This window comes from Ambystoma mexicanum, chromosome 6p (genome assembly GCF_040938575.1).
Source record: "Ambystoma mexicanum isolate Mex_15411 chromosome 6p, UKY_AmexF1_1, whole genome shotgun sequence".
Taxonomy (NCBI): domain Eukaryota; kingdom Metazoa; phylum Chordata; class Amphibia; order Caudata; family Ambystomatidae; genus Ambystoma; species Ambystoma mexicanum.
Window position 1 is genome coordinate 1190737957 of NC_090935.1, and position 26833 is coordinate 1190764789.

Below are 26833 nucleotides of genomic sequence, written 5' to 3' on the forward strand. Positions count from 1 at the left end.
AATGGCCATAGGGATAAGCATAGTCATGGGCAGTCAGTGGGTGGGCAAGTAACCAAATAACATCTACAAGCTTTGTGCCCCTGCTCATATGCTATTTCCCCCTATCTGTACTCTCATGAAATAGTTTCTAAAACACCACCTAATAGCCCAAACTAAAAATGGGCATTCATTAATCATATCATTTATTGTTACATGCCCAAAGCATCATCAATGCATATAATACAAAGGCTCGCAGCACACATATAGTAGGCACTGATGCCATGTAGAAAAGGATTTTGAAAGTTATACATTTTGGATTCTTTTTTTCTCCTGGCAGTTAATCTTTTTACCATTACTATATTCACAAGTTACGCCCATGCACTTGTTTCATGCACATTGAATTACTTTCACCTAGATCTCTCAGTTGTACAGCAGTTGTTCAGATAAGGGTGGCAAATGCATTTAAAGATCTCAGTTTACAAAATGTGCACCCTAGACCCTCCGTGGCACATCCATGATTTTCACTTTTGCTGATGTAGAAGTAAGTTTACAAGTGACTAGCGCATGTGCATTGCATACTCGCAAGTTACAGTTTAATTTTCTTGCAGATTCCCCTTTGGCGAATCAGGTGTAATTTGTAATTCCATAAGTTACGACGTGTTCAAAAGCAAAGTCACACATAACACTGGAAACAACTTGTGAATCGGATGCTATGTTTTTCGGAGCGATATTTCATATATTACAAAGTGACGCTGCTTGCTACTGAAGGCTAACTTTTTGGGGGGTCATATTTAAAGGACGAAATGCAAAGAGAGGTGCTCCATTAGGCGCTAAAGCAGAGCCCAGAAAACAGTGGGGATGGAGGTTCAAATTGACATGCTTACATTTCCAACACATTTCTCATAACTCTGCTTTTCTCTACCTCTTTGCCCCCACCCTCCTTACTAATCTCACCCCACTGCTGCGGACACTGGCGTCCTGGACCTTCATGCATCTCAAAGGTTACCAGGCCCCTGCACAGTCCACACCAGCACCCCACCCCCCCTGCACTGCTCTGTAGGACCACAACTAGGCGGCTGTGTGCCCCACCCAGGGGGTCCCCCCACCCTGCACTTAACCAGCAGCTACCTCAATTGGCACCCCTCGGCACTCTCACTAGCACTTGGCCTACCTCGCTCCCTCCCTTCCCTCATCTTCCGGCACACGTCGACTTGCACGTTCAAGCAGGACCGCGATTGTAGATTACTGCCCTCATTACGACCCTGGCGTTAACCAATGGCCCTATTAGCGCCATGGTTAACGCCGGTAATTTACCGGATCCGCCATGGTGACATGGGGAATTACCGCTCCATTCCAAGGTTGGTGGGCGGTAATTCCCCATTTACCATTGGCCATTCCCATTTTTGCCCCATAGGGCTCAATGGGAAAGGGGAAGGCGGTAATTACGGTACCGCAAAATGCGGTACCGTAATCACCTTCAAGGTCCCTTTGCGGGTCCTTACCTTAACGGCTGGTACAGACCAGCCATTAAGGTCGGGACCCGCAAAGGGACTTTGTAATCAGGCGTTAAGGGATTACCGGTACCGGTACCCTTACCGGTAATCCCTTAACGCCAGGGTCGTAATGAGGTGTCTTCTATTATTATTTACTCCCCTTGTTCCGTCCCCATTTTGTCTTGTGGCGCTTGGAAAAACACTATTTTGTTGTAGAGGCACCTAAGAAATGTTCAATAAATGAATAAATAAATACAATTGCCATAATTAACAATATTGAGAGTTTAGTGCATGTGGAACATATATTGCATGCACTTAAAAGTCCCACGCATATCGTCAATGTATTGCAGAGTTACCTTTATAGCAGCAATGTGTTGTGTATGTTTCCAACACAGTAAACTGCACTAATGTGTGTAATGACCCTTTTTTCAAATCAAAGGGGCTTCAAATGCAATGGCGTCGAATGCAGATAACAGTTGCTGCACTTTGTCTCACCCACAAAAATAATGTTTTGAACGTATTCCTGCATCCTGCCAAATGTTATGAAAATGGCGGGGAAGTATTTCTTGCGGCTAATTTATGTGGCCCTTGGTTATTCGTGCATTGTAACAAAAGCCTTTCATTGCTTCAATCGTACATGAACAATATGTTGCTGTGGGTTGCGCTTGCCTCAGTTTTTGAAGAGCCGTCGTGTTTCTGGATGCTTCCTTTGAAATTACCACAAAGAAACACCCCTGCACGTAAAGGTGGTCTCTGAAATGCGGACACAGAGTTCCTTCAGGTAGGGAGTCGGGCCGGTGCATGTTATCAGAGATTAGTACCCGGCACGCGCGGCGCAACGGGGATACAGCGTGGTGATTGGCTCAATTGCGAGCCATACCACACGGTATTCCCTTTTACGCCGTGCGTGCCGGGTTCTCTGTTTGCGGCGAGGGGCATGGCAGCCCTTCAGCCAATGAGGAGGCTCGAAATGGGGCAATCCCCGCTCCGAGCCTCCCCATGGCTGGAGGCTTCCCTCGTCCCCCGCTGGAGACCGCGGTACGTTTTTTTTTCCTTTTTTCCTTCCCCACCCCACTTACCTTCTTTTTTTCTTCTTTTCTCGGGAGCGGACGCGCTAGGAACAGAATGTTCCCAGCACGCCCGCTCCCGATGGCCGCCATGGAAAGGGAAAATGGACTACGTTTTCCCTTTCCCAGTGGCCATTTTTTTGTACTTTTTTTTTTTCGGTCCCGAAACGTTTCGGAACAGAAAAAAAACAATTAGTATGTTAAGTTGTGGGTTGGGGTTAAAATAACCACTCAGGAGCCTTGTTGGGTTTAGGTTTCTTTAGTAAGTCCACAGGAACACAGGTAAGTACAATAAATATAACATAGGATAAATTCATAGGATAGAAGCACCCACCGGTCCCCCTGTGCCAAGCTTAAGTTTCCAACTGGCACTAATGGAACACAGGCACTCACATCCAAACATTCCAACCAGAACACTCCATACTAAACATTCCAGACTCAGGCACACATACATACAGGGAATAGCCACATAGTCAGGATAGGTAAAACACAACACATCTCCCCCCATACATAACCATGCAATCACAGAAAGAAACAGAAGGAACAGTGTTACTAACATGTATGTATATAAAACAATCCTTCTAAACCTCCATCCAGCAAACTGCTCCTAGCATAAAGCTATCCCCTACCAAGTCCTTAGAGTACCTGCCAATTGGCTAACACACTTCCAAAACAATCACTATAACCATAACAGGCCTTTTATGGAACTCGCTACAAGGGAACCAGCCCACAATCTCATACTCAACCATTACCACCTACATCACAACAATAACCCTGCATCATCATTCACAAACACAACATAGTATCCCGGTCTAATTGGCCGGGGCACGAATGGCAATAAGCCCCTCGACTGCGGGCCAATACCGCCCGAGGTAATGCCCCCGGGGCTTCGTTAAGGCCCTCGCTGTGCTCAGGCCTGTAACTACGGCCCCGGGGGCATTACCTGGGGCAGTATTGGCCTGCAGTCTCGTGGCTTATTGCCACAATAGCGGTGCACAGTCATTAATTGAGACAGGATTCTGCAGCGTGTCGTACTTACTTAAAGAAAGCAATCAGCAAGTTGACCATGATGATGTACTGTATGAAGAGGTATACGGCCTGCAGGAACGGGGTCAGGAAGGAACCAGGAGGGCATTCAGGGTTTTCTTCACAAGCTGCAGGGGGGAAAAAAGTCAAAGATAAACGCTCGGTTTTATTCTGCGCCTCGCATGCTTTCACCTGCTGCGCTTTTCAACCCGCACGTGCATTTAACCTCCACCTATTTCGGTGATCTCCTACGGTTTGCAATGGCATTTCAGGCACCAGGCAGCATACTATCAAATGGAGGTAGGTGCCCCTGTCCTCCAACATACACAGCAGGAGACAACTGTGGCATACGCAACGTTTGTGACTAAATAAATTGCTTATCATCTTGTGACTTTGCACATAGCGCACATTTTACATACTTATTTTTCATTTTATTTTATTGTGCACTTTTTAGGCGCTTATACACCAAGTAAATTGTGTTTCAAAGTGCGGACAGGGCAACAGGGAGGGAACATGGGTTTGAAAACAATATATACACTGGAGGATAAAAGGAAAACCTACTAGGCCTTGTGGGCATTCAGAACGTGCAAGCGCAGAGAGAGTGGGGGTAAGTGCTGGAAATGTCTGTGCTCGTGGGTGAGCAGCAGATGTAAGAGCCAAGTATAGTAAGTGCTAGAGCGCATTGAGCTGAATAAGTAGGTAACTGCAGGCCTTCAGTGGGTGCTGAGGCAAGTGCTTTGTGTAGGCAGAGGCTGAGGCGATTGGGTGTGGGATGCCAGGGCCCCATAGGACACATAAGGGCCCTGCTCACCAATTGCAGCGACTATGAGATTAAAAGAGGGGGGGAGAAGGGAAGGAGGAGGTGAAAAGGAACGGCTTGAGGACCGACCGGAATTTGAGGAGGTTCGGCTCAAGACAAAGAGAAAGGGGGAGGCTTTACCATAAGAGGGAGCCAGCTGAATAAAGAGGCCGGCCTCCGGCCCTCTGTTTAGCGAAACGCTTTACACATAGAGTTGGTGCCAGAGGAACGTAGAGGTCTAGAAGGAGAGCATTTAGTAAGAGCAAGTTGTAGATAGCATGCTAACTAGCCCCAGACATCCTTGTGGATGATGCAGAGGGATTTGAATGTAATCGTGCAGCAACCGGGAGCCAGTGAAGATTTTTTGGCCAGGAAAGATGCAGTCCCTGGGCTTGAGGCAAAGGATAAGTCTTGCTGCCCTATTCTGGATTAGCTGGAGTGGTCGTAGAGAGGAATAGGGTAGATTCAAGAGAAGGCCGTTGCAATAGTCAAGCCTTGGGAGAATCAGGGCTTGAGTAGCAATAAGCTTCTGGGGGAAAGTGAGAAAGGGGAGAATTCCTTTGAGAAGGAAGAGTTGAAAGTGGGACTTCTTGGCAACGTCCTGAATGTGAGGGAGGAAAGAGAGAGAGGAATAGAAGATGACTCCAAGGTTTCTAGCATCAGATGAAGGTGAAGGGGGAGAGCCCATAGAGGATGGCCAGAGTGAGGGGGAGAAAAAGGAAGCAGGGGTCCCAATAGAAAGAATCTCAGTCTCACTGGCATTGAGGCAGAGGTCATTGGCAGTGCACCAGGAATGGATGGAATATAGGCAGTTCGGGATGACGGAAGAGGTAAGAGGGTCAGCAGGGAGTTTGAAGAAAAGTTGTGTGTCATCTGCGTAACACTGGAAGGTAGGGGAGAAGGTGGAGATACGGCGTGCCAGAGGAACAAGGTGCGTGTTAAAGAGCCACAGGGAGTGGTTGGAGCTCTGGGGACACCACACATGGAGAAAGAGGTAGGGGAGGAGAAGGTGCCCAGAATAACCTTGGATTGGTGGTCACTTAGGAAGGAGGTCAGCCAGTCCAGTGCATGCTACAAAATGCCCAGGGTATCATGGAGCCGTTTTATGAAGATGGAGTGGTTAACTGTGTCAAAGGCAGAGGAGAGATCAAGTAGAGAGTCCAGAGATGTGAGCAGTTCTTCATGGATGTTCAGAAGAGCAGTTTCCATGCCTCTCGATGCTTGGAATCCAGATTGATGGTCGTGGAGACAGCCAACAAGTTCTGTATGAGAAGTGACTTGGGGGGAGGCCAGTTTCTCCAGGGGTTTCCCAAGGAAGGGGGTGATAGAGATGGGGCGGTAGTTGGCTGGGCAAATGGGATCTGCTGAAGGTTTTTTCAGGATAGGGTGCACAAGGGAGTGCTTGAGAGAGGAAGGGAAAGATCCAGTGGCAAAGCAGTGGTTTCAGAAATCGGCAGGGGCAAGAGAGCCAATGTTGTCCTTAATGGTTCTGGAGGAGCAGGGGGAAACCTATTTGGAGGAGACCTTCACAGAGCGGACAACTCTGGTGACCTCGTCAGGTGTGCCAGGAGAGAGAGGAGGATGGAGGGTGGGAGGCCATAGGAGGCAAGGGGTGGAGGAGGGGTCGGGGCACTTGACAATTTGAAAGTAAAAGCAGCAGCATAGCACCATAATGAATATTGCTTGCTCCTCTTCTAATGAGCTAGTGAATCCCCTTTCATTTCTAGTCACATACCACCTTGTTGTCTTAATCTTTTTACGTGTAAGGTAATGAAAATACGTGCCACTGTGATGCCGGTGCTATTAAAGCTATCTCTAAACAGTTACATACCCACCAAAGCGGCATCATATGCGCCCATAATGCAACAATAGAATGGAAAAAATAAACATTTTAAAAAGAGAAACTAAAGGCACGTTTTATGTACACCCATTTCACAGAATAGACCTACTAAATCGCATAACTGAAATATAAAGACTAAAGTTCATCCATGAATTCCTTACTAAACTGATGGATAGTCCCCAAGACTATGGAAATAAGGGGTGTAGAGAAAAGTACAAGGAGGGATTTTGAGTATGGTGCCACCATTTTAGGTTATTTGTAAAGCACTGCATGCCTCCTATCAGCAGCCTCAGAGCCCTGGAGGTGGGGAAGCAAATGGGACTAGGTGGGAGCAGGTGAAACATTTCCTAGGTGATAGGGATTCTGCCATTTAACAGGCTAGGAAGTTGCAGTTTGGTTGCAGTGTAAACCTCCAGATGTGTAACTACATCAATGAGAGCCAGCCATGAGATTGGAGAATCACCTGGAGATCCTTCACTTGCCAGGAAGGTGTGCAGTGCAACTAGCCTCAGTCATCATAGTGAAACCTAGTGGACAAGTATCAAATCTTGAATAGATGCTTCCCCTTCTTGGGTTACAGAATAGGGCCTGTAGCGCTCAAGCCAAAAATATGTTGAGTCATTGGAGTTCTGATAGTGTCTTTTCTGGGATCCCAATGTTTATGTTGTTGCAGCAACACGAGCGGAATAATTGACCGTTGTGAGGAGCAATAGGTTTCTTTGAGTTATTTGCATCTGATAGAATGTTTTGGCCACTTGCAGTGTGAATGAGAATTTGTTATCAAATGTTACACACAACCTTTGGGTTTTCTAGAGAGATGTTACGAAGGGAAGGGGGACAGAGCAAGGGGCGATTCGGTCTAAAAGCGGTCTAAAAGCAGGATCTCTGTTTTGCCCACATTAAGGCAGAGCAAGCTTGTCAGCCCTCACTGTTGATGATGAACTGCAGATTCCTCATCCAGCTTGAGGGTTTCATGTTATTACATTGGCATACTTTTTTTTATTCGATGGGTTTTATTTTGAAAAAGTTTTCACAAAAAAAGTCATCACATTTTTTCTTTTTTGCTTTTTGAGGGAGTCGCTGAGGTCAAGGGAGGAGAAAGAGGAGCAAACAACCAAGCAGAGTAAGGCCGGTGCATAGGAGTGTGGAAGAGGATTGATGAAGTCGTGAGCAAGGTGAGCTAATGGTTGGTGGGAGAAAGTGTTACTTGGGTGTGAGTGTCCGTGCAAGTTGAGTGAGTGAGACTAAGAAAGAGGGATAACAGAGGCCCACGCTGTATGCTCATGGCTGGGAACAACAGCAGTGGGTGTCTGTAACACTGAAAACGCGACAAAGGAAGGGGCAGAGGTTGCCTGCCGGAAACCAACAGGCAAGCTCTGTACATAAGACACATGAGAAGACAAGAACAGAAATATCCAGCGAAAAGGAAGTCAATGAGCAATCTAGCAGAAGGAAATGAAGGAAAGGCAGTTAGACTGAAATAGATAACCTAAGGTGGAGTACAGAGGACTCAAGGAAGAGAACAAGGAGCAGCAGTCAGGAAAACAGAAGGGCTGCAAAGTAGGAAGCAGGTCTGCAGTCAAGAGTGGCACTAGGTGCAGGCAAACTGTATAGGACTGCGGAGGACTGTAGTAGGCTGCAAGGCAGGGAGTCCAGAAGAACAGGACAGAGAGAGATTAGTAGTAGGTGACAGACAGAGAGCCCAAAAGAATAGGGCCGCGAGGTAAGGAGCCCAGAGGAGCAGGGCTGTAGGCAACGGAGGGGGACAGGCTGCAAGGAAGGAGCCCAGAGGACAAGGACTGTAGGCAGCGAAGAGGTGCAGGCTGCAAGGTAGGGAGCCCAGGGAACAAGGGCTTGGAGACAGCAGAGGGTTGCAAGCTGCACGGTAGGGAGCCCAGAGGACAAGGGCTGTAGGCAGCCGGAGTGAGGCAGGCTGCAGGGCAGGGAGCCCAGAGGACAAGGACGGTAGGCAGCCGGAGTGAGGCAGGCTGCAGGGCAGGGAGCCCAGAGGACAAGGATTGTAGGCTGCCGGAGTGAGGCAGGCTGCAGGGCAGGGAGCCCAGAGGACAAGGACTGTAGGCAGCCGGAGTGAGGCAGGCTGCAGGGCAGGGTGCCCAGAGTACAAGGACTGTAGGCAGCCGGAGTGAGGCAGGCTGCAAGGCGGGCTGCAGAGGACTAGGACTGTAGGCAGCCGGAGTGAGGCAGGCTGCAGGGCAGGGAGCCCAGACGTCAAGGACTGTAGGCAGCCAGAGTGAGGCAGGCTGCAGGGCAAGGAGCCCAGAGGAGCAGGGCAGCAAGGAGTGAGCCCAGAGGAGCAGGGCGGCTGACTGTAGAGGGCTGCAGAGGACTGTAATAGGCTGCAAGGCAGGAAGCCCAGAGGACAAGGGCTGTAGGTAGAAGGCAGCGGAACGTGATCGGCTGCAAGGCAGGGAGCCCGGAAAGGGCACTGGAACAAAACAGGATAATGCAGGAACAGCATACAAAGTAATGGGTCAAGGCAAACAGGAGCGGGGAGAACTCAAGATGCAAGACACTGTGCTCCTGCAGGCAGCTGCTTATATACAGCCCTGCCCTGTTCTGAGGCAGGCTAATTGACAGCACCTGGAGCCGCACACCTGAAGACAATCTGCCTCCTCTCTCTCTGGTCCTGAGCAGGTGGAAGCAGCACTGGCCACTAGGGCTTCTGGGGATTGTGGTCCCAATAACGATGAATGAGAATAGCCAGGAATTGAGGACTGTAGCCAGGTGCATTATGGTAGATGTAGTTAATTGAATAAAATAAGAAAGAACCAAAGTTGAGCAAATGGAAATAAAAGACCAAGGCATGAAAAGGAGTTGTTCACGGAGTATTAGGAGGATAAATGAGTACCAAGTAGTCCATGATGGTTGACAATGCGTGCGCCAGCGGCGTGGGCATGACACCTCCTTAAGGTGTTCTGAAGAATCCCAAGGTGTAGAATGCAGGAAAGGCTTCTATATCCAAAAGCAAGATCCAGGAAACAGCTTAGATGGAATCCAAAAGAGAAACGGCAAATCCAGGGACAACCAGGGAGAACGAGGGAGAAGGAAAGATGGTTCTTAGATGAGAACTCGAACAGGAATGGAGATGCTGGAGAGGAGAAGAGAGAGAGCCAACAGTGCCCAAGAAAGGGCTGAGAAACGAAGAAGGCAACTTGGACAAACGGGAAGCTAGACGGAAGTCAGAGCATTGAGATGCAACTACTTCTGCATCTATTCGAGCTTTCAGTGCGGCCGAGAACAACATCATGACATTGTGAGTGCATTGTCTGGAGGTCATGTTTGAATGAACTGCCAGCGCACCATCACTCATAGAGCGCCCATTTGGTATAGCAAACCGTGGCAGGAGAAGAGAGTAGTGGAGAGTAGTAGAGAAAGAAGACAGTGGTACAGTGGACAGGGGACAGTAGCGAACCCTTTAATGGTGGTATTGCTCTATGGGATGGATGGGGATGCAGATCTTACCCTTACACCAATAATAAGACCGACTCAGGAAGCTGGCAAACATGACTGTTTTTAATTGCAATTGTCTAAACAGGGAGTACAACGGGTGTCAATGGCCGGCCCACAGCATAAGTTTCTAGAAGCACTTCATAAAAAACATTAATTTTATAGCAGAAATTTGTGATACGTGACGTCATACTACGTGGCAAAATAAGAAAACTTATGTAAGATTATGGTTGGTCTACGGGGAACATCTAGGTATACTTTCTATGTGGGCTATCATTGTGATTGGAGCTTGAAGGTCAGGTATACAGCTATGCCCACCCCTGGTGCAAGTCATCTTCGCTGTCATGAAATACACAATGTTTCATTGGCTTTCAAACTATAGGGCTCTTTACTACGTGGCCCTCTATGATTGGTCAGCATGCTTGTAGCCTTCTGGAATATTCCACTCGCTAGCAGCACGCAAGCTGGTTCCCTAGGTGCTGGAGGGTTGGACTTGACCATGCCTCCCCACCCAATTGGCCCAACATCCATCATCACTCCTGCTGTCTGCCATTCAATTAGTGTTTGAACTCGGCCTTGCAAGTATCACTGCTCCTGAGAATAGAAGGGAGTGTGAGCATAGTCTTATCTTCAAGTCTCGGTGTAGCTTGCCCAAAGTCTATTTTCATTTTGACCATGTGACAGGAGACCATGTTTTGAGCTCTTTCTTCGCATTTAACATTATTAGATGAATAAAACCTGGCACTTCTAGTGTTTTTCCATTACACCTCAACAGGAGCTTGCCTCGAGTCTCATGTTCATTGTATCTTCTCAAATAGATAACCAGTTTCTTGGCTGCCCCAACCCTTGACACCGGGCCAGACAACCTTTCTCGAATCTTCCCTCGTCGTCAGCTGTTTTCTTCTACTGTGCCACACTTTCAGGCCTTCTGTTCATGCAGTCCTAGTTTTTTGCTAAAATGCGTCGTGGAACATCCAGATTCTATACACATATATATAGTGATGGCACCGCCTTCAGTCTATTCACTACGTATAGCCAGCTTTATGATTACTTAGTCTACTTGCTTTTCAGTATCTGTACAATTAGAAAAACGACTTTGCATTTTCTTCAGTGCTTTCTGCATGTGCAATCTTCATGTTGCTCGTGAAATGTTGCTCAATTCTTTACTTCGCCATCAGATTCTATAAGGTCCATATACTCTCTTCATTGGCATCTCTTCTGGGTGCATCATTTCTGCTTCATGTGACATGACCAGTCTTCTCTTACATTCATCTTCACACTTCTTCTGGAACCTCCTTTAAAAGAGTGTAATTTCTCTGCAGGTACATCATATAGGGCTTTCTCAATGGATAACTTGTTTTGAGCCCTCTTCGCGGTATAGGGACCATTATTGGCGTTGTGCATGTCGCATTTTCCGGTTTCCAGCATGTAGGCAAGATGGGGCGGGACTTCCGGTAGAGGCACTTGGCTGCTTCTCTACACTAGTAGTGAGGAGAGGGGAGAGTAGTAGTGTGGAGAGGAGAGAGTAGTGGTAGAGAAGGAAGGAGAGTTGGAGTTGAGAGAGAACATCAGAGGGATGCACAAGAGAGGGAGAAATAAAGGAGAGGAAGAAATGGAGGAGAGTCGAAAGAAGGGAGAGGAAGAATAGAGCATCAGGGTGAGTGCTATAAGAGCAGGCAAGGAAAGGACCAAGTGAGACCTGAGTATCTGGAAGGCACCTTTTGTTATATTATCTTTGTAGGATCTATGTTAGGATGGACCTAGATTGTTTGTAGATTGAAATAGACAGTAGGAGTTACTGTGGCAATAAGCCCCGAGACGGCGTGCCAATAATGCCCCAGGTAATGCCCCCAGGCCCATAGTTACAGGCCTGAGCATAGCGAGGGCCTTAACGAAGGCCGTGGGGGCATTACCATGGGTGATATTGGCCCACAGTCGAGGGGCTTATTGCCATTAGTATTCGAGGGTCTGCAGGCTTGGGAAAGTAGTTTTCCTGAGTTTACAGCCCCGGAACACTAAAGGCTGACGAAAACTTTTCAAGCAGCATTTCTTTTGCCATTTGAAAAGGTTTTGTCGCAGTACCTGTTAGTTCTAGGAACACTAGAACGCGCATAATTCTTCATTAGTACGGAGCAGCAGGGCACCATTTTGGGCCAAGTTGCTCCGTACTAATGAATGGGAGGAAACGGGCCACCTTGGAAAGGGAGAAGTGACTTTGTGTGGTCCCTTCTCCCTTTCCAAGGTTGCCTTGAAAAATAAAAATAAAAAGCGTATGCAGCACGCGAACGACGTTCGTGCGTCCACGGAATTACACTGTGGTATGTCTCGGAAACGAGCCAATCCACGTTCATGGGTTCCCGCGGACGCGGCGTGCCAGGTACTAATGATCTCTAGAGACCCTCCTGAAGTTGGGGGACACCTGGGTTTGGACCTACCCGGGGCAGACGAGAGTAAGAGGGACTGCCCTTAGTCAGCCCATTTTCTGAACCTTTAATTAAAACACTTGAACTGTCTTCAAGAGTTGGTGTGTTCTTGGGGCGATCTGTGACAATGCCCAGGTGGATGTTTCTCTCCAGTGCCGCTGATAATAAACAGGTCTATCATGGAGACAAATAGCTCCATGTCTGATGCCACAACATTGTTGTAAATGTGTTTTCCAGTAAATGAAGAGGACTTTTTCTGCCAATTCTCATGGAGCAGTATCAGGCTTAAAGGGCCTGATTCACAGAGCGTTTTCCTATGGGATTGCGCCATTGTAAAACGCTTCTGTAAATCAGGCCCAAAGGGTTAATGCGTGGGGCATGGTGAGTCTATTTAGCAGCTAGGATTTAGCTAAAGTAGACATCTATAGGAAAGGTTTGTTTGATGATGTACCATTGAGTGATTGCTAGAAGATTGAAATGAGGAGTGATTGCAACCACGAAGCCGAGATATTTTTATCTTATGGGTTCAAAATGAAGGAACAGTTCTCCCAAGGTATTCGGGGGGATGCCATCATCATTTAACACATTTTACAATATTTCTGAAGAGATTCACTTTTAAACTAAATGGATGTGCCTGGCGCCAGTATAGGAAGTGCTCAGCTTTCTTATATATACATTGTTATGAATTTGTGAGCAAATAAAAATGTATTGTGAACCATTTGGTGTTAACTTAGGTTTTGCAGCCTGTAGCATGGTGTACAGTATTCCGAGTTACTTCATGTAGTTGTGTATCAGAACATTGTAAGGTCCACTTCACATAAAAAACCAAGTGCAGAATGGAAGACCTTTAAACCTATCACATTTTTATGCCTGGGTTCCTTCCCCAGAAGTCCCTGATTCACAACAAGGACTTTTTGAGGTGCATAAAGGATTGGCTGTAGATGCAGGTTACACACACCAAGCACCTCCATTTATCCCTTAGTGATGGGGGTGATCCCGCCACAGTGATAAACACCTGCGTATGCATTGGATCACTGATCCCACTTTTGGGGTCAGACAAATGTAAAGTCGGTAAGTCCACTTGCAGTAACAGGAGCCTTACTGTTTATATCTCCTCCTCTATTTTCAAAGGCGTAAAGGTAATAAAAATAGAAACACTCATGCTAAGCATGTCAAACATCAGTATTTCTATTTTGGGCATATGCATGCTGCTGGGGCCCTGATAAGAGCTCTGGCAGCATTTCACACTCCCTTATTTTTGGTTTGTTGAAGGGAGGTTGGGCAAAGGAAATGGGTACAACGACTGGTGCGGGAGCAAGGACTGATGCACTTACAAGCACATCTCTCAGAAAATCATCAGTCTGTGGATGTCTTGAAACTGCACCAGCCCTACTCCTTAATTCAGTGGTTATTCCACAATACAAAAGTGACTTTGAGTGTGCGCACCCAAGTGAGATCAGAGATTCACTTTTGTTCAAGCTCTTCTCGTCTCAACAGGCAATAGTTAATTGAGTGGTCCGGGAGCTATTAAACATTGAAATCAGGATTTAAGGAGTTTCTGAAGTTGGACTTAAGGCCCTGGAGACCTTTACGAGAATGTAAGATTGTGGTGTAGAATCACTGTGGTGGAGTACTTCAGTGGCAATAGTTGAGGGAGCTGCTGGGAATCATATATGGGTACATATGTGGATAGTACTCCAAAGTAAAGCAAACAGTAGATTTGCTTAAAAGCCCAGAGGTTTACTGTGCTGCAAGAAGGCACAAGAACAATCTAGAATATTCTGATGCATATTTCCATCTCTCAATCAGAGGATCTGCCATTCGCATGCCTGTAGCCCAATCCATGATCTTGGAACATATGGACTGTATTAGAGGTACTGGACACGGCATGTTATGTAAAATAAATGTTCAAAAATGTTTGAATAGTCTTGAAATCAGTCTGCACATCCAGGACACGTCAAGCTACCACTATACCCTCTGAGATGGACGTTTGTTGAGCCATCCTCTGCGAAAGCATGGCACAAGAAAGGCATGCTCTCCTCAGGCCTTACCCAAATCTTCCACCACAATTGCGACTGACTCGCCTTGGTACCCAATCCTCTTCATTGCTGCCATATCACAGCTAGTCCTCGGGTGCTACCACCTCACAAGATTTCTCTACTCTCCGAGAGGATAGGAGGTCTAGATAGACATGTAACCTGCGAGCCAAGTTGGAGAATTGGAGGCCCAGCAGCACGCCATGGATGAGGGGGGGAGGCAAAACTAGAGCCCCCACCAGATTATTGGTCTTGTTGGTAAGAGACTTTAATATTTCTCTGTTTCACTGGCACCTAACATCTTTGCCGAGTGCCAGCATACTACTTTTGAAGGGAAAGGAACTAGTAGATCCTGAACTCCAAATATAAACTCCCAGCGCAAGATTACAGATGTGCCAAACAAGAAGGATGCCCCCTCCCTGGATTTGGCAATACGCCCAGAGATGCTGTGCGATGCTAACCGGACCCCTGCGCAATGAAAGAGCCTCTAGCCCCTCCATAATATCCAGGAAAATAAAGACAGTGTAAATGGAATGGAGAAGGAAGTAGAAAATCGGAAAGAAAATGTGTCTTCTGGATGCTGTTTGTTCTTCTGAAAGGAGAGAGTTGAGTATATAAGATATGATGCAGGAAAGTAGGAGAGAGGCTCAAGAAAGAAGTGCCAAGAAGGCAGGGGTATAGCAGAGCATGTTTATGAAGGGGGGAGGGAGTAAAACTAGACATGGCTCCCATGGATGCTGCAAGCTTGCAAAATAAAGTGGGCACGAGGCGGGTGCGTTTGACAATTCCACAACAGAACAACTAGATACAGTCATCTGAAGAGACAGTGGAAACAGCCAATGCAACTATCTACAGCCGGGATTTATGTACTGTAGCGAAACGATGGACTGCGAAAGTGGTCCAAACGGTTAAACGTCAGCACATCAGGCCAACATGAGGTACAAGTGGAATAATGGGTGGTAAAAATAACTCTCTCGCGTTTGCCTCCTGGACCAATTCCAAGATACCAAGATAAAATCCCTTGTATCAAAGTAACCCGAATGAAACCGCCATACATAAACCAGAGACACACTTGATCTGTAGTCTGTAGTCTGCTTGATCAATCACCAGACTACAGGCAACCCAGAAGGGAAAAGGCTAAGGATAACATTATAAAGCATTAAACACTGATGCCCCTCAATCTCAGAAGGAATGAACAGGGACATGGCTAATTCTCTGGCTTCTACCCAATGCTGCCAAATGCAAACCAGAAGAGCCACACTGGAATGAGTCGCTTCTCTGGTTGCAGGAGAAGGCAGGTGTGTCTCTGGCTTCTCCCCAATGCTGCCAAATGCAAACCAGAAGAGCCACACTGGAATGAGTCGCTTCTCTGGTTGCAGGAGAAGGCAGGTGTGTCTCTGGCTTCTCCCCAATGCTGCCAAATGCAAACCAGAAGAGCCACACTGGAATGAGTCGCTTCTCTGGTTGCAGGAGAAGGCAGGTGTGTCTCTTGCTTCTCCCCAATGCAGCCAAATGTAAACCAGAAGAGCCACACTGGAATGAGTCGCTTCTCTGGTTGCAGGAGAAGGCAGGTGTGTCTCTGGCTTCTCCCCAATGCTGCCAAATGCAAACCAGAAGAGCCACACTGGAATGAGTCGCTTCTCTGGTTGCAGGAGAAGGCAGGTGTGTCTCTGGCTTCTCCCCAATGCTGCCAAATGCAAACCAGAAGAGCCACACTGGAATGAGTCGCTTCTTTGGTTGCAGGAGAAGGCAAGTGTGTCTCTGGCTTTCCCCCAATGCTGCCAAATGCAAACCAGAAGAGCCACAATGGAATGAGTCACTTCTCTGGTTGCAGGATAAAGCAGGTGTGTCACTGGCTTCTCCCCAATGCTACCAAATGCAAACCAGGAGAGCCACACTGGAATGAGTCGCTTCTCTGGTTGCAGGAGGAGGCAGGCGTGTTTCTGGCTTCTCCTCAATGCTACCAAATGTAAACCAGGAGAGCCACACTGGAATGAGTGGCTTCTCTGGTTGGAGGAGAAGGCAGGTGTGTCACTGACTTTTCCCCAATGCTACCAAATGCAAACCAGGAAAGCCACACTGGAATGAGTCGCTTCTCTGGTTGCAGGAGGAGGCAGGCGTGTTTCTGGCTTCTCCTCAATGCTACCAAAGGCAAACCAGGAGAGGCACACTGGAATGAGTGGCTTCTCTGGTTGCAGGAGAAGGCAGGCGTGGGAGTGGAGCAGGAGGACAGGCTATATGAAGGATTTCCATCCCAGCAGTGATCAAGGTCACAAATGATTGTATTATCATAGGTTGTTGGGGAGCGGAAGAAGCAACCTGTAGGGCTTCCTGAGAGACAGCAAGGAGCTGGCAGCAACAAAGTCAGTGTTGAGGATTATTCGACATCTCAGAAATCCCTGAACGTTTTTGAAATTAGGAAAGACATAAACGAGATTAAAAAAACATATGCTCTAATGTCTCCCTAACTCGCTCTTTCCTGGCACACCCAGATTTGTGTTCTGGCATGTATTCCTTTTATTTATTTGTTGGTAGTTAGCCAAACACAAAAGAGGCCATGATAACATTACCTCATCAAAAAAACATTTTCATGGAATAAATATTTGTTTAGATGATAATAGACTTTGCATTAAAGAGCACAGTTGAAAAACCTACCATCGATTTCTCCAGCATACACCTCTCCAAACATCATCCAGTATGGCTGGAACACAATATCCCGAGCCAGAGTCCAAGAGGGAGGCTCGTTTGGATCTAGGATCGCCTTCCGTGCAACCCCAAAGCTCAGCAGCACTATGGCCATCATGATCACGATGTAGAACATGTTTGACGTCTGAAAATACATGATCATGTCCGTTAGCCCACAGCTACACACGTAAAGAAATGAAAAGTATGCCCCTACCCTACACAAAAGGTGCCTTTCCCCCAAAGTGGTGACATTCCCAATGGGGGCTCTCAGGCAATCACACCTTACACACCTCTGTTAAACCTGCACCTGTTATTCCAGAATTGATTGTGAGCTATGTTACAGTGGCACTTTCTATTAAATCAGACACACTCATTGGATTTTTTTTTAAACCATGTTGTATTTCTAAAATGGAACTCAAATAATATGTAAAACAGACTTGAATACTTTTGAGTTCTGTTAGATAAGGTAATGTGATTGTTGTACCCTTTTTACACCGTACATATGTTGTGGAAATCATTTCTGCAGATCTATAGGAAATGAAGATCATATGCTGGGACTGAGAACCAACTTCCTGTTTCTGCTCATCCTAGATGAATATCTTTGATTAGATCCTCCAAAGTTAACATTACTTCTGGGGCCAGATTATCAATGCTTTGCACTTTTGAAAAAAGCAGACCAAATGAATTTAGCACCACTTTTGCTGCTTAGATAATTGGGAATGGAGCAAAAAGATTATCTAAAAATGTGTTCACAAGGGTAAAATAAAGCAGATTGTTTCATTTAATACGTTTGCTGAGTAACATGAAAAGAAATGTAGTAAACAGATTTATTTTTATGTTATGCACAAAAACAGTCTGATTTATGTTTGCCTGAGTTCAAACGTTTTTAGATAGTACTGAGTGTGACGAAACCTCTTTGCTCAATTTCCTAGTATAAAAGCATTTGCTCACGTTTCAGAACTGGTCAAATGTTATATAACATGGGCCCTGCTATTTTTTGTATATTTCCCCATACTAGGAAGAATGTATGAATTGTAGACGTTCCTTTGCTCTTACTTATTAACAGATGATCACAGTACAGTGTGGCAAACCATGGAAGGAAATTGAAGGCAAGTAAAAGTTACTAACGTGTAACATTCACTACTTCATTGCATTCTATTGCCACAGATTGGTCCTCATCATGGGTTGGGCGCTATACCAGCAGTATTACCGCCAGGATCTTGCCCAGGCTAATAGTGTTACAGCCAAACCCTCAGGTGCTTTTAGCGCTGGGTCATGCCTTTGGCAGTAACAGTAATTCGCCATTCCCCTTTGGGACGCAATGGGTGATTTTCACTGCAATTAGTGCGCGCTAATAGCACCCGAAAATAGGAATTATCCCGGCGCATTTACCCCCAGCTCAGAGCTGGGGTTAAATGCAGCCAAACCCGTGATTTGGCAGTCCCTTATATGCAGCGTTAATAGCGTTACAGCCGCATTTAAGGGTTACCGCCAAACTCGTGATGAGGCTGTAAAACTGTAAATGGTCTCTGGGCGGCAATGAGGAAAGAACTTTACTCATTTGAAACCACAGTGTGAAAACAAATTAAAAAATATCGAGGCTGAGCACCCCAAAAGGAAATACACCGAACACGGGTTACAAAGGAACATACAAAGTACTTTATTTTATACTGAATCCAGTTACAAAAACAGAGCGAAATCAGATAGCTATCGGCCCTCAGTACAACACAACGAACTCCAGCGTGGTTCAGAGTGTTCAGTGAGAGATGTTGTACATTAGAATGCATCCGCTTTTTATACACTTGGTGGGCACGATGTCCAGCCCCACTTTGGGTTAATATTCCATTTAATACATCACCGATCTAGGGTTCGTGCCAAGTCTCGAACAACAGCATATAACTGGTTTGCCTTTAATACATGCATCAACAAGCCTATGCAATAACTGTGTATTCTAAGATTTTCCATGCAGGTCTTCTCAATTATTAATACAATGTAGTTAAACAGATGTTCTATGTTCAGTATTTGAATACATTGTTTCAACATGTAATCCTTTTACACACAGGTCAATGAAGGACAAGATCTCAGTTCACGACCTCAACATGTGGCCTGCAGGCAAGTTACATATTAGCTATGTACAGAGGTCAAGACGGCCATGTTGTATTCTGGAATGACATCGTCCACCATTTTAACTCACAGGGTGACTTTTACAAAGCGAATCCTAAAATGGCGGATTGACCTAAAATGGCGGCTTACATTTGATTTAAGGTCAGGACCTTGCAAAGCGGATTCTTTCGAAAGCGACTTTCGAGCAGCTTGGCGTAGGCCAATATTCATATATCTATTGCAATAGGAGGCACGATATAATTTCACTTTTGACAAACCCTCCTTTTGGCCTATGCCAAGTGCTAAAACTACTTTGGATCTCCTTGCAAATAACTCCATGCATCATCGTCCATGTACCCTGAGTCACTGTCGGAAATATCCATTGCCATTAGGTCTTTTGCTAAAATATCTTTCAACACATATTCTTTGGAAGTTTTACCCAGGGCATACATTTTATGTCCTATCGAACCTATCGCTTGTGCGCAACATCCCCCTAGCATTGAACACATACCAGGTAGACACTGAAGACAGCAACAAAGAAACAACAGGATTCCCAAAATAATTAGCAAGACCGAAAGTACCTTCCAACCCGAAGATCGCAAGAATTCCCAGAACCAAGCGCTTAGATCCCAGTTTCCCTCGGGAACATGCACTTCGGAACTAAGGACGTGCAGATTCTGTATTGCCTTGAAGATAGTTGGGGAGGAATCTGGTCGAAAACACAGCAAGCGGACCCCACTAATTTACACACTCCACCACACTCAGCTAGAATTACATCTAATGCCATTCGGTTTTGAAGTGCTACTAATCTTATCGCCTTTTGTTCTAACGTCATATTATAGAGTATGTCTGTGGTCCGGTTGATGGTTCTCTCCAGTACTCTCGCTAGTTTTCTGATATCTTCTGAATTCGCTATCTGTCCCCAAAATGGCACAATTGATTTAGCTATATCTCCCAAGATTTGTGCTGGGGTGTCACCATTCTCGTCCCGCCGTGGACGAGCCTTCGAAACTTCTCTTGTACTAGCTATAAAGACCCCAGGTAACAGGATCCTTAGGTAACAGGTTCCCTGCCAATCCCTGGGCAACCATGGGAATGCTACATTACCGCAGACAAAGTAGACAGGTTCGCCTACATACAAAGGTCTGTTTTCCCCAGTCAAATTTGCAACGTTGGCACAACCTAAAAAATGTCCCATTGACTGAGTTCCATTCCTCTGTATGCAAAAAGAAACTGAATCGGGGCTATGGTTAACAGTGTAAAAAAGGAGGCATGGCATCCTTATTGCCTATTGGAGCCATTTTAAAGGAAATCAAAGATTGAAAGGGACGATACAGTTTATCAGAAGGCCTAATAGAAGCAACATTCGGTTTACTCCTGTTTGCGAAAAGCGAGCATCCTAGGGGAGTCAAAACACATTTCTCAAAACTATTCAAATTGGTGCCATCAAAGTTCCCTGAGATGCTATCATTCCACCGGCCAAAGAACAGTGCTCTAAGAGAAGCATAGCAAGCAGTTGTCAACGGTAAAGGATGAATATACCAACCTAGCCCCTTATACCCGTGTTGTGGTAAATGTGAGCAGACCCAACAGTTAGATTTATTAAAAATGGCATGCGTAGCATTCATGATAAGCAGTAGAGTATTATTGTGGTACCTTTGTCTGTGCTGAGAATCCCTAGGAGATAGAGTATGCAAATGTACAAAGGGAGTAGGAACAATAGGTGCATTTTCAGTAGGCAACAAAAGTTCTAAAGAATGAGATTCCTCCAGGCACCTTAATCCTAAGGCAGTGACTATTAAAAACCCAAATATCATTATAAAAATACAGCAATACATCTTCGGGGCCCAGGCATTTTGTCCATTGTCCCGGTGGGTCACCCCCTTATTTACAAGTCCCATACGAGCGGTAGCGGTAGCAGGCATTGTAGTCTTCAAATGGATACCCCATAGTTTCTTTGCTGGCAACCTCCCGGTCGAGCGACTTCTTAGTCCTTCCACAACCCTAGCCAACAGAATCCCTTTCTCAGATTTGGGCAAAAACAAGCCCTCAATGACTCTTTTCCTCCTCCGAATGCACAGCCGAACCGTGCCGTAAGTCTATCAGATGCACAGCAAAACCGTGCCGTAAATCTATTTCCTCGGACGTAGATTGTACCTTACTTTTCCCGGTACTGATTGATCCGGAAACAATATGTCATCACTTCCTGCTGGAAGCAAGGTGTCGGAAGCAAGTGAAGGTGCTGAATTCGAAATAGCAGTTTCCGGATGCAAAACTTTTAGAGAGTGTGGAGACAAAATGGCAGCTTCCCTAAGCCTCACGGGCTCAGAGAGATTCTCCGACACACTCTCAGTGCTACTTACTGCTTTGGGATCGTTGGTTGCAGTATCAGCGAGGGGTTCTGTTTCTTCTGTAACGTGTGGCACAGGGCGAAGAAGTTTCTTGACGTGGGACTTGTGGATCCAGTTCTTTCTACCAGCGACCCGCACCGCTGTCTGGGTGACCAACAGGACTTGGAATGGCCCACGCCAGCGAGGCGCAAGGCAAGAGGAGCGCTCGAAAGATTTGACGAGCACCCAGCTTCCAGGCCGTATGCTGTGGCCCGGGCCCTCGTATCGCACAGGTAAAGCTTCTCGTACCTGGTGATAAATCAAATACAGGTTTTTAGTCAACTGGCTACAATAATCTCAAAGTAATACATTTTCAACATTTCTTAATGAGTTACATTTAGGAAGGTTCCAAATATTGGCAGGTCTCCCCATTACCACCTCAAATGGAGAGAGCCCAGTCTTAGTTTGAGGGGTTGTACGCATGGATAATAACACGATCGGTAAGGCGTCCGGCCATTTTAGTTTGGTGCCAGCACACGTTTTAGCGAGCTTGTTCTTAATGATACCGTTGTGTCTTTCTACTAGTCCGGCGCTCTGAGCATGTCTGGCCGAATGGAACCATCAGTCAATTCGTAATGCCGTACATATCTGCAGAATTACAGCAGCGACAAAATGTGGACCATTGTCCGACCAGATAACTCTTGGTAGCCCGAACGCGGGAAGTATTCTTTTAACATGATTTATCCAGTAGTCATAGCTGTAGCATCTTTAACAGGGAAAGCCTCAACCCATTTACTAAAAGCACAGATAACCACTAGTACATATTTTTTATTATCGCATCATTCCATTTCAATAAAGTCAAAGTGGATCACTTCAAAGGGGACAGAGGGTGGCCCAAAACTACCCCTTGGAGTTACTGTCCCCTTTCCCACGTTGTGTTGTAGGCAAATTATGCATTCCTGGACGTAGCGCTGGGCAATTTTCGAAATCTTGTCATTTACCCAAACTTTCTCTAACATTTTTGTCATCTTCTGGGCACATACATGCGTAGGACCATGGGCCATGATGACCATCCTCATAACATACGCATCAGGGAGTAGCCATTTTCCTTCTAATATGTCCACCCAACACCCGTCATCGTCAAGTTTCCCCAAGCCTTCCGCCCACCTTTTGGATTCTTCTGACGTGGCATCAGCTTGGATATCCCATACAGACCCAACACCCTCATCCATTGCATACGCATTTATAGACTCCCTTATAACATACATTTCCGTAAGGAGATCGGTAGCAGTTTGCCTAGCTATCTGATCAGCGAAAGCATTCCCTTTCCCTATATCATCTGTAATCCTTCGATGTGCTGCACATTTCATAACTGCTAACTGAGTAGGGAGTGCAAGCGCTGAGAGTAGTTGTACTATTAGGGAGCCATGTTCAATTTTGGTACCATGCGAAGTTAGGAACCCTCTCTCTGACCAAAGTCTCCCAAAGTTGTGAACGACCCCAAAGGCATACTGACTATCAGTATATATATTTACTGCAAGCCCTTCAGAAAATTCACAAGCTCGGGTCAATGCTATAATCTCTGCAGCCTGGGCAGAATTATGCGTGATTCTCTTAGTTTCCACAACCGTGCTCAATGTAGTGATCGCATAAGCAGCTGTGGATGTACCATCCGGAAGTTTGAAGCAGGAGCCATCACAAAACAGCTCTCCTTGCGGATTATTCAAGGGAGTATCTTTCAAATCAATTCTACCCTTTGTCTCTTGTTCGGTCGTATACAAACAATCATGTGGCACTTCATCGCCGCAAGTAGTATCTTGCGGGAAAGGTAGGAGTTCAGCCGGATTAAGAACACAACAGCTCTTAATTTGAATGTGAAGAGCAAACAAGATCAATTCATATCTTGTCAACCGTGCAGAAGTGAGGTGTTGTGTTTGAGTTCGGTTCAGTAGTACATCTACAGAGTGAGGCACCATCAGGGTTAGAGCATGGCCTAGGACCATTCCCTCACTCTGTTTCACAGACGCAGCAGCAGCAGCGACAGCTCGCAAACATCTTGGCAAAGCGCATGCTATAGGATCAAGGGCGGAAGAAAAGTAACTGCACGGCCTATTCTTCCCTCCATGCTACTGTGTTAATACAGCCAAAGCACATCCATCACATTCATGCACAAACAACACAAAGGCCTTTTCATAGTTTGGTGTGCCCAAAACTGGTGCAGAGCATAATGCAGTCTTAAGCAAGTCAAACGATTGCTGATGTTCCGCGTTCCATGGCAATGGCGAAGAAATGCCCTTCTTTGTCAAAGCCAACATCAGTTTGAGCACTAGTGAAAAATGTGGGATCTACAACCTACAGTAAGAAGCCATGACTATCAAGGCTCTAACTTCCTTCTGTGTATTTGGGACAGACATGCCAGAAATGTGTTTTATTCTTTCAGGTATCAATCTTCTTCCCTCCTTTGAGAGGAGATAGCCTAAATAGGCGAGCTCCTGACCACAATATTGAAATTTTTTAAGCAAAGCTTTGTGACCATGCTTAGCTAGATGGATAAGCAATAATACAGTGCCCTCCTTACAGGCACTCTCAGAGTCAGCAGCTAGAAGGAAATCATCAACGTAGTGAAGCAAAGTACAGGTAGAGGGCAATTCAAGGGTATCAAGTTGTTCTTTCAAAGCCCTACTATAAATGCTAGGACTCTCTTTGTACCCTTGAGGTGCATGAGTAAATGTGAACGAGCGTCCCCCTAAGGTGAACGCGAACAAATATCTACTATCCTTGTGTATAGGAATACTAAAGAAATCATTTTTCAGGTCCACAATACTAAAGTAAGTAGCTGTAGCTGGAATCATGGTTAGGATTGTCGTTACATCAGGCACAATTGGAAATTGTGGTGCCACGACTTTATTAATGGCACGTAAATCAATTATGAAACGGAATGGAATTGCATTATCGCCTTTCTTGTACACGGGTAAAATTGGACTGTTACACAAACTTCCTGAAATTTCTTCAATCACCCCACGATGCACAAAATCGGAAACAATGCATTTCAAAGCTCGCTCGCCCTCAACTGAAATCTTATACTGTGGAATGCGTGGCAGCTCAATTCCATGTTTCAAAACTATCTTGACAGGTTCAATCTGTAAAACACCGACATCATTGTCGTCGACAGCCCACAAGCTCTCTGGCACATTAATGAATTCTGGAGGCAAAGGTCTAGTCAAGAATTGCGAGACAGAAAATTGCTGTGGTGAAATCGTCAAGTGTACTCCATCAGAAGAACAATAAATCACTGCATTTAATTCTTTTAACAGATTCAACCCCAGCAAGTTCTCTCCGCAATCCAAAGTCAACAGAAATGGACAATGGTCCGTAAAGGGACCCAAAGAAACAGGTACCGGCAAAGAAACTGGACAAACAACTGGTGTGCCAGAAAACCCTACAGAAACATTGGTTTGCCCTGACAGTGGAATGTTTGGAACCCGTGAATGATCAATGGAACACTTCTGTGCTCCAGTGTCTATCAAAAACGGATGTTTCCTATTTCCCAGCACCATCTCAACGTAGGGACCTCTCTGATTGACGGGAATAGGTGTAGGTTCAAAACCCTGCTTCGGGCAATTCTAGTGAAACAGAATGTCATCAAAAGGAAGCTCTTCAGATAAATATGCAGCGGAAGGATGATCAAATATATTCCTGGTGTCCACACTCGGAGTCTGATTGTCCTGCGAGAAAGGTTGCTGAGGGTCCTGTGTAAACTGACCTCTACCAGGGCCCCCTACACCCAGGCGACCCCTGGATCGCCTACCCATATTTCTGAATGTATTATTTGACTTTTGTTGAAGGACGGGGCATTGTGCTCGCCAATGACACTCTCGATGACAATTAGCGCACTGGTTAATGTTCACAGGACCCAAGGGCACATTCCCCTGCGGGACATACTGACCTCTAACCTGTGAACTACCCCCTCTGAGGCCTCTAACAATTTGCTGCAATAGCACTTTAGTTTTCAAATCGCCTTTTCGTTTTTTCAACCCTATCTTTTTTCATTATTGACACGGTTCTCGTAGTACTGAGCCATGTGCAGTACTTCTGATTGTGATTTCGCCTGCCAAGCGCTCTCAGAAGACATAATCTGTGACTGGATGTCAGGCAGCAATCCACGCACAAATTTGTCCACGAACAACCTTTTCCCAGACTATGTGCTAGGTCTTGTCCACTGAAATCCGAGAATACCAGTTCGAACCGATTAAAGAACTCGGTAGCACCCTCAGACTTTCCTTGGACACAGGCCGTAGGCTTGTCCCACATAATTCTCTTTTTGGGAATTATGGTTTTTAATTTTGCAATAATTCTATCAGGCGAAGTTAGTATCACCTGAGGCGGTCTTTCACCAGCTGGCCTTTCTTCATTGAGTTTAGTTATATTCACCCATGTATCTCCCAACCCTGGTACGTCGTCAATAGTTACTTGTTTCCATAAATCTAAGGGCAGGAGTACAGGGAACAACAAATTAATATCGCCTAAGGTGAATACTGAGGATTGCAAAACTGACTATATTTCTTTATAGAATCCTGTCGGATTTTTCCTAATATCAGGGATGGATTGTCTAATAGTGTTCACTTCCTGTCGTGAAAACGGGACGTGAACAAACTGCGATACATAATGTGGGGGAATGTCCACAGCAGGTGTACCTGCTGCTACATTAGCAGGAATCTCAACCTTTGGGACAAAATTCGGAGGTACCTCTCTCATAGGCAACTGAGAAGTGGGTGACTCCGAATGCTTACTAAGCAACAGAACTAAATCGAGCGCTAAAGCAGTCGAAGAAGTGTCAAGTGAAAAAGCTCTCTTATAAATGCTCAATAACTCTGTGGGACAACTAATCTTCCTTTTTATACAATCATCCTGTAGGTGTTCTATCATTACCTGTATCACTTTCCTCTGCATTTCTGGCGTATACTGAATATACGTGTCATATACTTCAACAGGAGTTATCGACATATCCGAAATCCATCTAAATGCATCTTTCGTACAAATTCGTGCTTCCTCAGATATCGATTTACGACAAGGAAGGAACCGTTTCTGTACATACATATTTTCCCCCTCGTCATCCTCATTCTGTAACCTTTCCAACTCCTTTCTATACTCAAATAACCTCTCGACATGCTCATTTACCTTCTCCACAGTGTCTCTAGAAAGCGCTAGAGTATTTAGATCCCTTAACCCTTGCGGGAGATCCGCATTATTTAATCTTCCCCACATTATACATAACTGAATCCCTGAACCTTTAATAAAAACATTTTTCTCAGGAAATGTATCCATATTATAAAGTGTGGCAAAAACACTAACTTGATCATCGTTCTCCATACAATGCATAGCCCATGCAATTAACTCACTTTTCTTCTCCGGTGGTACAGTATTGCGAGTGACAACCTTTGACCCTGCACCTCGATCGATTACAAGCGGCTCAGGACCACTTGGAAGAGAGGGAGCAGGCAAATTCGACGGGGGTACTGTAACTGGTGCTATAAAAAGAAGTGGGGGAGCTAGAGGAAGGGGAACATTAGGAGGAACAGGAACA

General features: G+C 45.7%; 1 protein-coding gene across 1 annotated transcript in view; it reads right to left on the reverse strand.

Moving 5' to 3' along the window:
• Window positions 1-26833, reverse strand: part of TRPM6 (transient receptor potential cation channel subfamily M member 6) — a 1703532-nt gene that overhangs the window by 614001 nt on the left and 1062698 nt on the right. Inside the window, exons 22-23 of the mRNA XM_069625828.1 lie at window positions 16787-16961; window positions 3579-3693 (exon numbers count right to left, since the gene is read on the reverse strand). Of these exons, the coding sequence (XP_069481929.1) occupies window positions 3579-3693; window positions 16787-16961 (290 nt within the window). The remainder of the gene's footprint in view (window positions 1-3578; window positions 3694-16786; window positions 16962-26833) is intronic.